We start from the raw sequence: 12,056 nt of genomic DNA, 5'->3' as shown, positions 1-12,056 counted from the left end.
TTTTTTAAGAATTTGTTTAGTTTCTTTTCATACTTAGGAAATAAACACATTTTCTAAGCAATGTTACTACAAGTCAAGTAAAAGAGAAACGATTGCATTGTCACACGTTGGGGCCATCGAGGTTTGAGGTGATATATATATATATATCCACTGCACTTTGAGACGACCAGCTGTCTTTCAGATGATGCCTCCTCTGTCGCTGGTTCTCTGTAGGTTTATTTCCACTAACAACAGCAATGTGCCGCTGGCAGCCCAGAGCTGAGCTGCTGCAGGACGCCTGACGAACCGCTCAGAGTTGCTCACAGTCGGCTGATGGAGGAGTGTCCACACTCTTGGCCAGCGAGGACTGAGGCAACTGGGATGACATTACAGCGGCACGCCGTCTGACAGGTCTGAATGGGTTGAGCCGTATCTGTTGATGTAGCTGAGCTCTGTGGGTTTGGGCTGCTTGATGATCTGCAGAGGACAGAAATCCTTTACTTAGTGAGTCGTGCACGGTAGCTAAATGGAATTCCACAATCAGTCATTTAATGATTTATTCCTAAGACATTTACAGCACTCAGAACATGGATAATTTTTCTTGAGAATGCCAGTGTTTCTGCATCCACAAATGTAGAATTTCCAGTAAAAACTCAGCTATTTAAGATGCTGTTTTACACACAAACAAAAAGTGTTTACTCGTAACTACCATGCAATTAATAAACACTTATTTTAATGTGTTCAGGTTGGGAAAAAAATGATGCTCACCTCATCAAATTTTCTGTCACTATAGACTTCATTTTTGTCAATAAAAGTCAGCATGATCCAGTCACAGATAATGGTACACTAGAGGGGGAGGCAGGAAAAGAAAAGGAAAATCAGTTTGTGGTGCCGAGAGCGCCTGTTTTCACTTTAAATTCTCAAGATAAGTAATTCATGAAGTAATGACTCACAATCCCAACTGAAGTCATAGCAGTCACCGTGCTGATGATGGTCGGGATGGGACTGAATTTACCGGCCTGGAAAAAGAAATACAAATAACACATTACATGACAGCCGCAGTAAGCTGCAAACAAAGGTGTAGTAATGATGGAGAATCCACTCACCTGTCCGTGAACTATGACATCCAGACGGATGCCGTAGGCCTTGATGAGCGTCCGAGACTCTACCCCACCCGTAGTGTAATATTTGGCAAACCTTACACAGAAATTACAAGGATTCAAACTGGGAAACGTGAACGAAAGCAGTTTAAGATGCTGAACAAAACCGTCAGTGTTGGGTGTTGGAGCACACCTGTAATAGTAGCCAGAGCTGGCCTGATTCTTTCGGAGATCGAGACGACGGAAGGAATAGGTAGGTTTACAGTGTGAAGGATCCAGGTCCAGGTTACACTTCCAGTTGATGAAAACGCCTATCACTCCTCCCTGAGCAAAGACAGCAATGCTACACCATCACAAAGTTCCCTTAACTATCATAGACACGGTATGTGTTGCTCAAAATAAGATCTATATGGGTATAAGTAGCCATGTTCTACTCACAGTCTTGCAGAGCTCACTGAATTCCTCCCTGGCTTGCTGTGCGATGTAGCCCAGACGGAAGTTTGGACAGTAGGGCTCTTTCTCCTCGTTATAATGACACTTATTGAGGTACTTCTGCATGTTACGTTTGTTTGAAGCATCTTTGATATTTCCCCTGCCGAAGACAAGAACAGGAGTTCTTCTTCTTCTTCTCTCTCTCTTTCTCTGTGTCTGTGTGTGTGCGTGTGTGTGTGTGTGTGCGTGTGTGTGTGTGCGTGTGTGTGTTTACCTCAGCACTTTAAATCTGGGGAAGTGGATAGAGTTTCTGATGAAGACTGTGAAATTGATGGCCTCCACTAATGCTGGTTCGCTGTTGAAGACAAATCATCAGTGTGATCTTATTTCTTCCACCGCCGGTTTGTGGCTACAGTTAAATATTCAGTAGCAGCCAGTGACCACATACTCCACATGATCCATAGCAATTTAACTTTCATGGAAACATCCACCATTTGTCCCCAAATGCCCTTGTTGGAGCTTTTTCCCTGTTGTTACTCTTGTAGATTATAAGTGCACACTAACATTGGTTATTGATCTTAACTGATGGGACAATCAAACTATTTAGACAGATAGGCTATACTTCTATGGACCCAGTTCCTTTGTTACTCCACAACCAATAATTAATTATTTCACCATCCTTGGTCTGACCGTCCATTAATGAGTGCTTGGTCCGTTAAAACAAAGCTTTGTCTGCTTGTGACTTCTTTCCTTTTCGTTTGAGTTATCCAAACCTGCTTTGAACTTGCAAACATAAGGAAGATTATCTATCATCTACTTTACCGTACGACAGCGTACTCCTCAATAGGACACCAGGTTTTGATCTCACAGGTTTTGAAGGTGTAGTTGTAGTACTGAACACATCTGCCGGTCCGTCTGCCTGTAAGAAAGTGTTTAAAACAGATGCAAACGGTGACAAATTCAGACCAACAAAGCTTCAAGAAAGTTTGTGGAAAACAAAAACAGTACCGTGGCCATCAAAGTCAATCTCTCCCTGGACACAGTCCGAGTCTCTCGTACAGTTGGCTTTGGCAACGTTGAAATGCTGAAGGGAAATAACACAGATTGCAGCTTTGTTTGTTCTTGCATACTAGTAGATTTTATGGTTGAGAAAGCTTCTGTTGACTCACCTCAGCACAGTTTCCTTGCCTCTGATCATAGGTGACTTCTCGTCTCAATATTGCACTAATCACATCACCGCCCTGTGAGGAAAAAACAAAACAAAAATACTGTTAGTCAGTGTGGTTTACTCTGGTGCAGCATTTGTTCTGGACTCACCTCTGAGGGTCGAGCGTACTCAACAGTGTCCAAGACAGTATCGCCATGAACTGCGTTGCCTTTCATTAGGGTGTAAACTGAGCTCTCTGGACGAGTTTCACTCTCTTGGTAGGCTTTCTGACTGATGAAGACATACCTTCAGGATGATAGAACCGAAAGGTGCAATATCACATTTCTGTCATGACGTCAATTTACACAGGAGGTAATCAGATTACCCTGGATTACTTCAGCCCTCTTTGCTGACGAAAAAAAGATGTCGCACTTCAATCACAAAGCTAAGATTTGAAACGATAAAATGAATTATAATATCTTCTGGAAATTAAAGTCTATGAAAGCTGACCTCCTTAAATTAAATTTGTACTAATGGACAGAGAGACTCCACAGCGACTTACATTTTCTAACCCAACAGTGTCTAATTCATTTATGCTTTTTTTCTTTCCAGTTAATTGCAAATGAGAAGAGAATTTAAAGCCGCAGTGCTTTTTTTCCATATAGACTTTAAACTCAGAAGCATTACTGATGAAAAATACAATTCTATACTTTACTCCTAAAAGAAACATTAAAAATGAACACAGTAGGCTACATCTGATAACAAATATGTAGAAAAATGAACAAAGTGTAACAAAGCCTTAGCACATACAGAGCAGGCAAATACATGATAGACAATCCGCATACAGCTTACCAGATGAAATAGGTGATCACAAGAAACTGAACGCATCTATAAATCACTCCAAGAGTTCTGTTTTTAACCACCATCACCTTTGGTGTCTCATAGTCCCAGAAACCAAGAAAATACTCCTTTATGAAGACATGTAGCCCCATGACGAACTTGTGGAATATTTCACACATAGTCTGAGATGTGAAGTCTAACTTCCCTATGATTCTGTCTCTCTGTGTCCAACTCTTTATTTCTCTCACTATCTTCGTTCCTCAATCTTCTCCTGCTCAGCTCGTCTGCATCTCTCTCCAGCATCCTTGGCACCAACAGAGAGGAAGAGGAGAAGAGGGTGGGGTTCAGCTGTGGTTGAATCATGCATTTTATTACGCAGTTTATCCCTATGATTGTGCATTTATACAATTTCTTAGGTCATCAAACTTAAAATCTGAATTACAGTTCTGCAAATTAATTAATTGTAGAAATGATAAAAATTTGCCCATGTTCTAAAATGTAAATTTAAATGTTGTATTTAAATGTTCTTGTCTGTGTTGTTTTGAAATTGTGTTTAAACATTTTTAACACAATAAAATGTTATTTTTTAGGCATCAATGATCAACTAAAAATAACAGTGCATGATGTTGAAACATATGGACAATCAACTTCAACGAGATATATTAGAACGGACGTGCGTGCATACTGTACTGATTTGAATTGCAAAAGCAAGCAGCTTTAACAAACAACACACAAAAATCAGGCGCACAGGCGGACAACCCCTCATCGGGGTCCTCCCATACCTCCTCCGCGCATGTCAAACAACACGTGCGTCTTCTGGTAGACGTAGCGAGTGTTGTGTTCGCGTCTCAACCGGGTATTTTGTAGCCGTTTAAATTAACCTGAACCTGTGTGGAGGGTCTGATATAATTTGAAAATGGGAGGCACTCAAAAGAAAAAGGTAAGCGTTGACGTCGGGCTAATGTCAGGCCCAGGCTCGTTAACTCACATAGCAACCTGGCTAACGTTAGCGAGTTAGCTAACGGAGCTAGCCGAAGTTTGTTTTTTCGTGAACCGGTACAGCCTGTTTAGTTCAGATAGGCCTTTCGGGTCAAACCAAACCTGACTATGCATTTAAGTAATATATGACTAGTAAGGATTAAATACTGTCGTCTGTCTTTGTTGTCCAGTATGAGAGGGGCTCTGTCACCAACTACATCACCAGAAACAAAGCTCGCAAGAAGTTACAGCTCAGCCTTCCAGACTTCAGGTAACCTCATTGCGTTGATGGTATTGTAGTTTTGGGCGATGTCGACACAATTACTTTGTAGTTTAATCAAGTGGAAATGTTTGTTTGAGGCGAATTCTGTGCATTACCATCAATCAGTCCTGTTCACTAATTTGCAACTCCACCTGTAATGTTCTCTTACAAGCAGAGATGCAAAGTTTTGTTTTTTTTACGAAGGTATAATCATTAAAGGCAAATCTCAGATGGTTAACACGATTCTTTTCTTGATGATAATCTGAAGATGGGGGTTCCCCCCTATTATATATCAGGTTTCCATATCATGACACCCAACTGGTGTCACAGACCAATCATTTCTGATCCCTCATCAATTTCCAGGCGACTCTGCATCCTTAAAGGCATCTACCCTCACGAACCCAAGCACAAGAAGAAGGTGAACAAGGGATCTACAGCCGCAAGGACCTTCTACCTGCTCAAAGACATACGCTTTCTGCTGCATGAGCCAATCGTTGGCAAGTTCAGAGACTACAAGGTATAGCAGGATTATTTTTCCTTTCACAACATTGTATGAACATGCTTATAAACAGGAATACCTTTTTTAAAGAATTTTTGATTGAACTGTGTTTAATTCTGGCAGAAACCTCTAGTTCTGAAAAATTAAGCAAAGATGGAAGGGCCTTTAACATGCATTATATATACTGGCCACTAGGGGGCGACTCCTGGTTTCAAAAAGAAGTCCAATAACATGAAAGTCTTTGAGAAAATGACCCTCCGTCTCCGTTTATGGTCTCTATCGCTAATTTCAAGTATTTAATACAGCATGTTTTTGTTTTTTTAAAATTATGCTCCCATTTAGGGTAAAATAGAAGGGTTGTCTGTCGCCTCGTAAATATAATTTGTTCCTTGTTACAGGAACTACGTTTCTCTTGATCGTTTTTCTTCATTTATGTTAAATGTGAACATTGTCTTATTGTCCAAATGTTTTATCTGAACAGGTATTTGTACGCAAACTCAAGAAGGCTTATGGCAAAACAGAATGGTCTGCTGTGGAGAGACTGAAAGAGAACAAGCCGACCTACAAATTGGACCACATCATCAAAGAAAGGTGAGGCAGTGTTATTCTCCACACAACACGAGGGCGATGTTGAGCTTCACTGACCTGTTGTCGTGTCATAGTAGAGTATAAGCAGAACTTACTGCGTAACTACAAGTTGTTTGTAAAAAAAAAAAAAAAAAAAAGAGAGAGAGAGGATGTCTGCATTTTTAAAGAGTTTTTGAAGAATTATGAACTTGTTTTTTTAGGTAATATAAAACATATGTTTCAAGTTGTTTCCTTACTCGTACTGCTTTTTTTTTTTGACAGGTACCCCTCCTTTGTTGATGCGCTCCGTGACATCGACGATTCCCTCTGCATGTGCTTCCTCTTCTCCACGTTCGCCCGAACAGGAAAATGCCACGTTCAGACAATCCAGCTGTGCAGACGTCTCACCGTGGAGTGGATGAACTTTGTGATTGCATCCCGTGCTCTCAGAAAGGTGCCCCTTTACACTTCACAGCAACCATCTGTGTTTGTCTGACATATCGGGATTTAAGTTACGAGTTCATCGACTTTTTGTTTCCTTAATGAACTAAACACTTTTCTTGTTTTTGATAGGTTTTCCTCTCCATCAAGGGAATATATTACCAAGCTGAGGTGATGGGACAGCTCATCACATGGCTGGTGCCATATCAGTTCTCCCATGATGTAAGTTAAAGATTAAATGGTCAATAGTGATTATGCAATGAAGCAGTCATTTTATTATAATAGGATCCCAATGAAGGTTTATATTCTGTCAGCAGTCAGACTCAGATTGAAATGAGTTCACCGACTGCCCAGAGGTCTTTGTGCAAGGGGTAATGCATTACTCTTAAGTGGTTGCACTCCTCTTCATTAATTTCACCACTGAGACTTATTCTGTTTTCCTTTCCTTCAGCACCCAACAGATGTGGACTACAGAGTAATGGCAACCTTCACAGAGATGTACACCACTCTCCTGGGCTTCATCAACTTCAGACTCTACCATTCCATCAACCTGGTCTACCCACCAAAGGTATCCTGTACTCTGAAACAATCACAAGAGCTTTTCTCGATCTCAACGTACATATTATTGTAATGTCTCATTTATTGGGCAGTATAGATACAATGTATAATTGTTATAGTGATAGTGACTTAAAAATAAAAATAAAAGTTCACATTCATCACATTGAGTGAAATGGCTGTGTTAAATTACATTTGTTTGACAGATTTTTAGTAAGACTTACTTGTGACGAAATAGAGTTATAAATGGCTATGTAAAAGGATTTATTTTGTCACCTGTTGGCACACCTGCATTGTGTTAACGTCGGTGCTTCTTTTTCAGTTGGACATTAAAGCAGAGTCGGAGCTGAAGGAAGAGAATGACGAAGACTATGCCATGAATTCAGAAAGCTACCTAGAGGTGAGGCCCTTTATCTTGAACCATTCTACGGGACCCGTTAAACCAATTACTCTTACATCTAGTGGTATCTAATCAAAGAGATGGGTTTATTTTTTTTAAATACCTGTTTCAAATAGATTCATATCGGGACAGAGGCACAAACCTCATTGACAGATCTGTCAAAACCTGATGGCCGTGATGCGATGCTCTGTTCATAAAGACACTGCACCTGGGTTTTTTACTTGGTACAGAAACTGCCACTAGAGGGGGAAACCTTTTGTAGAGATCTGTTTCTCTTAGGGGCGAACTGATTGAGTGAAGGGTGAGAGGCGACTGACGCTGGTAAAGAGGAGGTTCTTTCCTCCCTCTTTTGCTCTTTCTGTATGTGTGTGTGAGCGGTATTATGTGCGAGAGATTTTCAAAGCTTTGAATAGCGACGTAATCGACTCGGTAATCGGTAATGCTCATGTTGATTGGGCGCCGTAGTTTGTTGCCAGATGATTCACATAACGTTGTGACGACGCAGGAGCCAGGTTGAACCATTTTGTGGGACGATGCTGCGAATACTTATTTATTTATTTAATTTAGTTGGTTTGTTTGTTTCTTGACAGACCCATGTGTCAGCAGTAGCCTCATTTAAATGAATGAGCATTGTCTTCATGCAGAGCGAATGTCTGTCTGAATACTTCCTTGTTCTTTCTAATTACATCTCGTGGTTTGATTCTGTTCCTGAGCCAGATGGGACATCAATTCAATCTGATGCAAAGCCGTGTTTGTACCAGAAGTGGAATAGTTACCTCTTACTCTCTTTTAAAAAGTAATAAACAATGACTTATTATTTGGTATCAAAAGTATATTACGTATAAGTATTAAATTCAGTACCTTTAAATCTGGTTGTTCACAGTAATGATGAGTAAGTGTGCATGTAAACAACCAAATTAGGGATTGTTGTACTAAACCTATGATTTTTGGCTGTATAGAAACTGTCAGCTCTGAGTACCAGCCTGTCGCGGGTGGTTTCCACTGCAGAGGATGAGGATGCTGAACTTGACAAGTTTCCTACTGAAGAGGTAAGAAAACCAATACACACAATATGATTTGCTGTATCGTATCTGTTTTAAATATACTTAGAATAAAACTATCATTCATGTATGTATGTGTATGTATAATATAATCATGATACTAAGAAATGTATGAGAAACGGTTGTTAAACTAATTGGTCTCTGAAGGCAGAGGTGAGGGTACACATGTTTGCCAGATGAGTCAAAGTTATTATAGAGGTGTGAGACTGGGGATTACAGCTTCATGTTTGGTTGCCAAGGTTGAGATGCTTCTCAATTAGAAAGCTTGTTGTGTCATCCTGGTCTGAGGTTCTCATCTAATGGACCTGTTAAACCACAAGATCCCAGAAACTTTCAACAACAGGAGCCTAGTTTCAGTTCACATTTCAAGTTTGCAGTGCAGATCTGCCATAATGGGTTGAACACAAGCCTTTTATAACGACTTAATCAATTAATGATTTCCTTTTAATGTTTTTCTTCAGGAGGACATGGAAACGATGGAGGCCAGGGAAAAGGAACAGAAACAACAGGAAGCTCAGAAAAAGCTTTTTGAGGGGCTTAAGTTGTTCCTCAACAGAGAAGTTCCCAGGGAGTCGCTGGCTTTTCTCATCCGGTGAGTGAGTCCAGCTGCAGTGAAACTCACAAGAACATTTTGACAAGGAGGAATAAAAAAAAACATGTTTATGAATCTCAAACTGATGCCCTTTTTCTGTCTTTTGTGTGTTCCTGCCACCTTCCAGGTGTTTTGGTGGTGAAGTGTCCTGGGACAAGTCTGCTTGCATTGGCAGCACATATGACATGACAGATGAGACCATCACGCATCATATTGTTGACAGACCCAACATCGACAAACAGTACATCAACAGGTAAAGCAACGTTTTTAACTTTCTTTTTTTTTCTTTTTTTTTTATATACATGCATAGAACACCACATATTTTCATACAACCAACTCGATTTACAGTTTATTTCTGAATCCTCAATACAGAATGTCTCTGCTGATTAATTGTGCTCCTCTCTTTTTGTACATTACCATTTCCTCCACAATGGCTCCTTTCAGTCGTCTTTCCGCTCTTTTCTCAAAGCAACCCTGTCTTTCATCGTGTTTGACAGACCGTGTCCCCTTTCTTATCCCGCTCTGCATTTTCAAATGGTCACATTTCCATCAAGTCTGCAAACTCCCTCATACATTGAGCAGAGAGGGAAATCCTCACCATGTATAATTACTGTGATTTAGGTACTACATCCAGCCCCAGTGGGTGTATGATTGCATCAATGCCAAACTCCTCCTGCCTGTGGAGGACTACTTCCTTGGAGTGACTCTGCCCCCCCACCTCTCTCCCTTCGTGGAGGAGAAGGATGGAGACTATGTGCCTCCCGAAAAGCTTAAGATCATGGCTCTACAGCGAGGAGAAAAACCTGGTATGAACTCAGTATTTCTCATGTATTGTTTTACATACTGTGCCTATAAAAAAAAAAAAGTAATTTAAAACAAATATTTTACAACATTGAATCACCGTGGTCATAATTAGGATGTATGTGTATTTAGCCTTTAATTAATGGTCACAACTTGATTAAACACAGGGGATTTTTACAGTTAATTATGCTACTTCTAAAACTAATGGATGAAATGGATCATATTATGTGAATACATGGGATTAATTTAGTAGAAATTTGTTACCAAAGAAAATGTAATTCTACTGATCAGTCAAAAGGAAATATGTATTATATTATGACATTAACTTAAAACAGGGTGCATAATAATTCAGAGACAATGGACACATCACTTATATATTTTACTTCCACCATAGTCCATGAGCCGGAGGAGGAGGAAGAAGAAGAGGAAGATGATGATGATGACGACGACGAAGAAGAGGAAGAAGATGATGAAGAAGAAGAGACAGAAGAGAAGAATTTGAAGAAGATAGAAGAACAAAGATCCCAGGCTAAGGTAAGAGAGCGTTGCTCCCTTTTCCATCTGTTTTTATGAGCTGTTTTTACAAACCCCTAATCAACTCCCCTCTCCTCCTTTTAGTCTCTGCCAGTCAAAGTGACTGCTGGGAAAATGAAGGTAGAAAACCCAGCACGCTTGGAGCAGGAGGAGAAAGCAGAGGAGAAACGTCTGGCCATCATGATGATGAAGAAAAAGGAAAAGTACCTCTACGACAAGATCATGTTTGGAAAGAAGAGAAAAATCAGAGAGGTTCGTTCCATTTTGTTATTGATTGAAACTGAATTCACATGTAGATAATACTGTTTGCCAAGATAACATTCTTACATTCTTAACATAGGATCTTTTATTTTCACCATCAGACATGATCTCTTATCTTATCTCATTGAACAGTTTTCTATAGCTGCATTCTTTAGAGTCCATTCATGCAGAGTGATGACCCCCAGAGTCTAAAACTGCTTCCATTCTTCTCTTACAGGCTAACAAGCTGGCCACCAAGAGGAAGGCCCATGATGATGCTGAAAAATTAAAGAAGAAAAAGACCAGGAAATGACTCATTTGATTATGTATTTGCCAGGTGGGCTTTATGTATTTAAATTCTTGAGGTGATGTGTATTACAGGTCCTAACACCTGTGAGCGCGTTGGAGAGCTGTGAGTGAGTTCCATGCCCCCCGGCATGTGGGTGCATTGACCTCTGCATAAATTCTAGCTGAAATGCAGGATGTGGTGTATTCTACTTGTGTAATTATTCATGTAAAAGTGACTGTTTGCCTTTTATGTTTTGTATGAACCATTCTAAATTACACAAGATATTTCTTCCTTAGTTTTAAAATATGTACTTGAAATGGTCTGTATTTTAAAATAAACATCTGAAGTATCAAGCCTTGTTACTTGTGATCTTACAAATTACCTTTCTTCCACTTGCTAAGCTACACACTGCACTTCTAGGGCATATTAATCACAACCTATGTATGTGTAGTATATAGTAAGTATCCCACAACTGTATATGGACCAGAGATTCCCACAGTGTTGCGATACAGTATGTCCCATAAGACCCAAGAGGCTAGTGTGCAGAGAGAGAGGTCACTGTGCTGCTGTTGCTGTGGGTCGTTTTGAGTGATTTGGACACGTATGGACAGTGGGTGGTGATGACGAAGGAGCATTAGCCCCTCTGCCCTCTTGAGATGCTGCTGGGATGGGGGTGGGGGCAAAGGCCAGGCCAGTTGTGTCCCACTCTCAATCTCCCCATTCAGTGTGTCACTCCCTGCCCCCTCTCACCCTGATCTGCATTCCACGCATGCCCACCCAGTCCGGGTATCAGCCTGGCACTCTGGGAGCACGCAGGCTAAGGCACGCCGCCCCGCTCAACAAAAGAGGCAGTGTCGTGTCCGAGCATGACGAGTGTGATGAGCAGCACGAATCCAGTTGGCCCTCTTGTAATCCAGGCTCACACATACTGTAATGGATGAAACGTTATGACCACATATTGCTGCTCCCTGCCCAGCAGAGCCAAATAGACTTGTCACACATGGTCGAATGTTCATCTCGTTCTCTATTCAAAGGTCTGCTATCCTGTACAAGAGATTGACTTGTATTGACTAAGATAGTAGCATAAGATAGTAAGAGACTACCATATCACAGCTTGCAGGCCATAAACTATTCATAGTGCATACGTTGCATTAAAAGGTAAACTATTATGACTGAAAAATATGTATTTTAAGAATCTACAGTGTTGTTGAGACGATCCAGGCTGTGTAGGTTGCTCAGCTTAAATGTCTAATCTGTGGTACAAAGTTTCATAGCTGTGTACATCCATCCTATAGCATGTATAGACACAGCTTAGTTGATAGGCATTTCAAACAATACA

The 12,056-nt window shown here is 40.6% G+C and overlaps 2 protein-coding genes across 3 annotated transcripts; one reads left to right on the top strand and one right to left on the bottom strand.

Moving 5' to 3' along the window:
* Position 1: 1 nt before the first annotated feature.
* p2rx2 (purinergic receptor P2X, ligand-gated ion channel, 2) lies at positions 2-3,694 on the bottom strand. Its single transcript, XM_084023929.1, has 12 exons — positions 3,511-3,694; positions 2,829-2,964; positions 2,681-2,752; positions 2,520-2,595; positions 2,334-2,430; positions 1,786-1,866; positions 1,518-1,671; positions 1,273-1,403; positions 1,086-1,176; positions 933-998; positions 748-825; positions 2-456 (listed from the first exon to the last, which is right to left on the bottom strand). The coding sequence occupies exons 1-12, from the start codon at positions 3,675-3,677 to the stop codon at positions 367-369; spliced, it is 1,239 nt and encodes a 412-aa protein (XP_083880055.1). The 5' UTR covers positions 3,678-3,694; the 3' UTR covers positions 2-366.
* A 599-nt stretch (positions 3,695-4,293) lies between these two features.
* On the top strand, positions 4,294-11,076 carry pes (pescadillo). Of its 2 annotated transcripts, none has more exons than XM_084023916.1 (15): positions 4,294-4,438; positions 4,668-4,747; positions 5,102-5,255; positions 5,719-5,828; positions 6,087-6,258; positions 6,378-6,467; positions 6,697-6,813; positions 7,123-7,200; positions 8,160-8,249; positions 8,723-8,853; positions 8,981-9,106; positions 9,475-9,659; positions 10,049-10,188; positions 10,273-10,440; positions 10,667-11,076. In XM_084023916.1, exons 1-15 carry the CDS (start codon positions 4,415-4,417, stop codon positions 10,739-10,741), a joined length of 1,740 nt encoding a protein of 579 aa, XP_083880042.1. In that variant the 5' UTR covers positions 4,294-4,414; the 3' UTR covers positions 10,742-11,076. The 2 variants fall into 2 exon arrangements, with proteins under 2 accessions (XP_083880042.1, XP_083880043.1); XM_084023917.1 differs by having other exon boundaries at positions 9,475-9,670; positions 10,063-10,188.
* The last annotated feature ends 980 nt before the right edge of the window (positions 11,077-12,056 follow it).

The sequence above is a fragment of the Eutrigla gurnardus genome, assembly GCF_963514095.1.
Source record: "Eutrigla gurnardus genome assembly, chromosome: 13".
Classification (NCBI taxonomy): Eukaryota; Metazoa; Chordata; class Actinopteri; order Perciformes; family Triglidae; genus Eutrigla; species Eutrigla gurnardus.
This window is presented reverse-complemented; position numbering and strand designations above follow the sequence as displayed.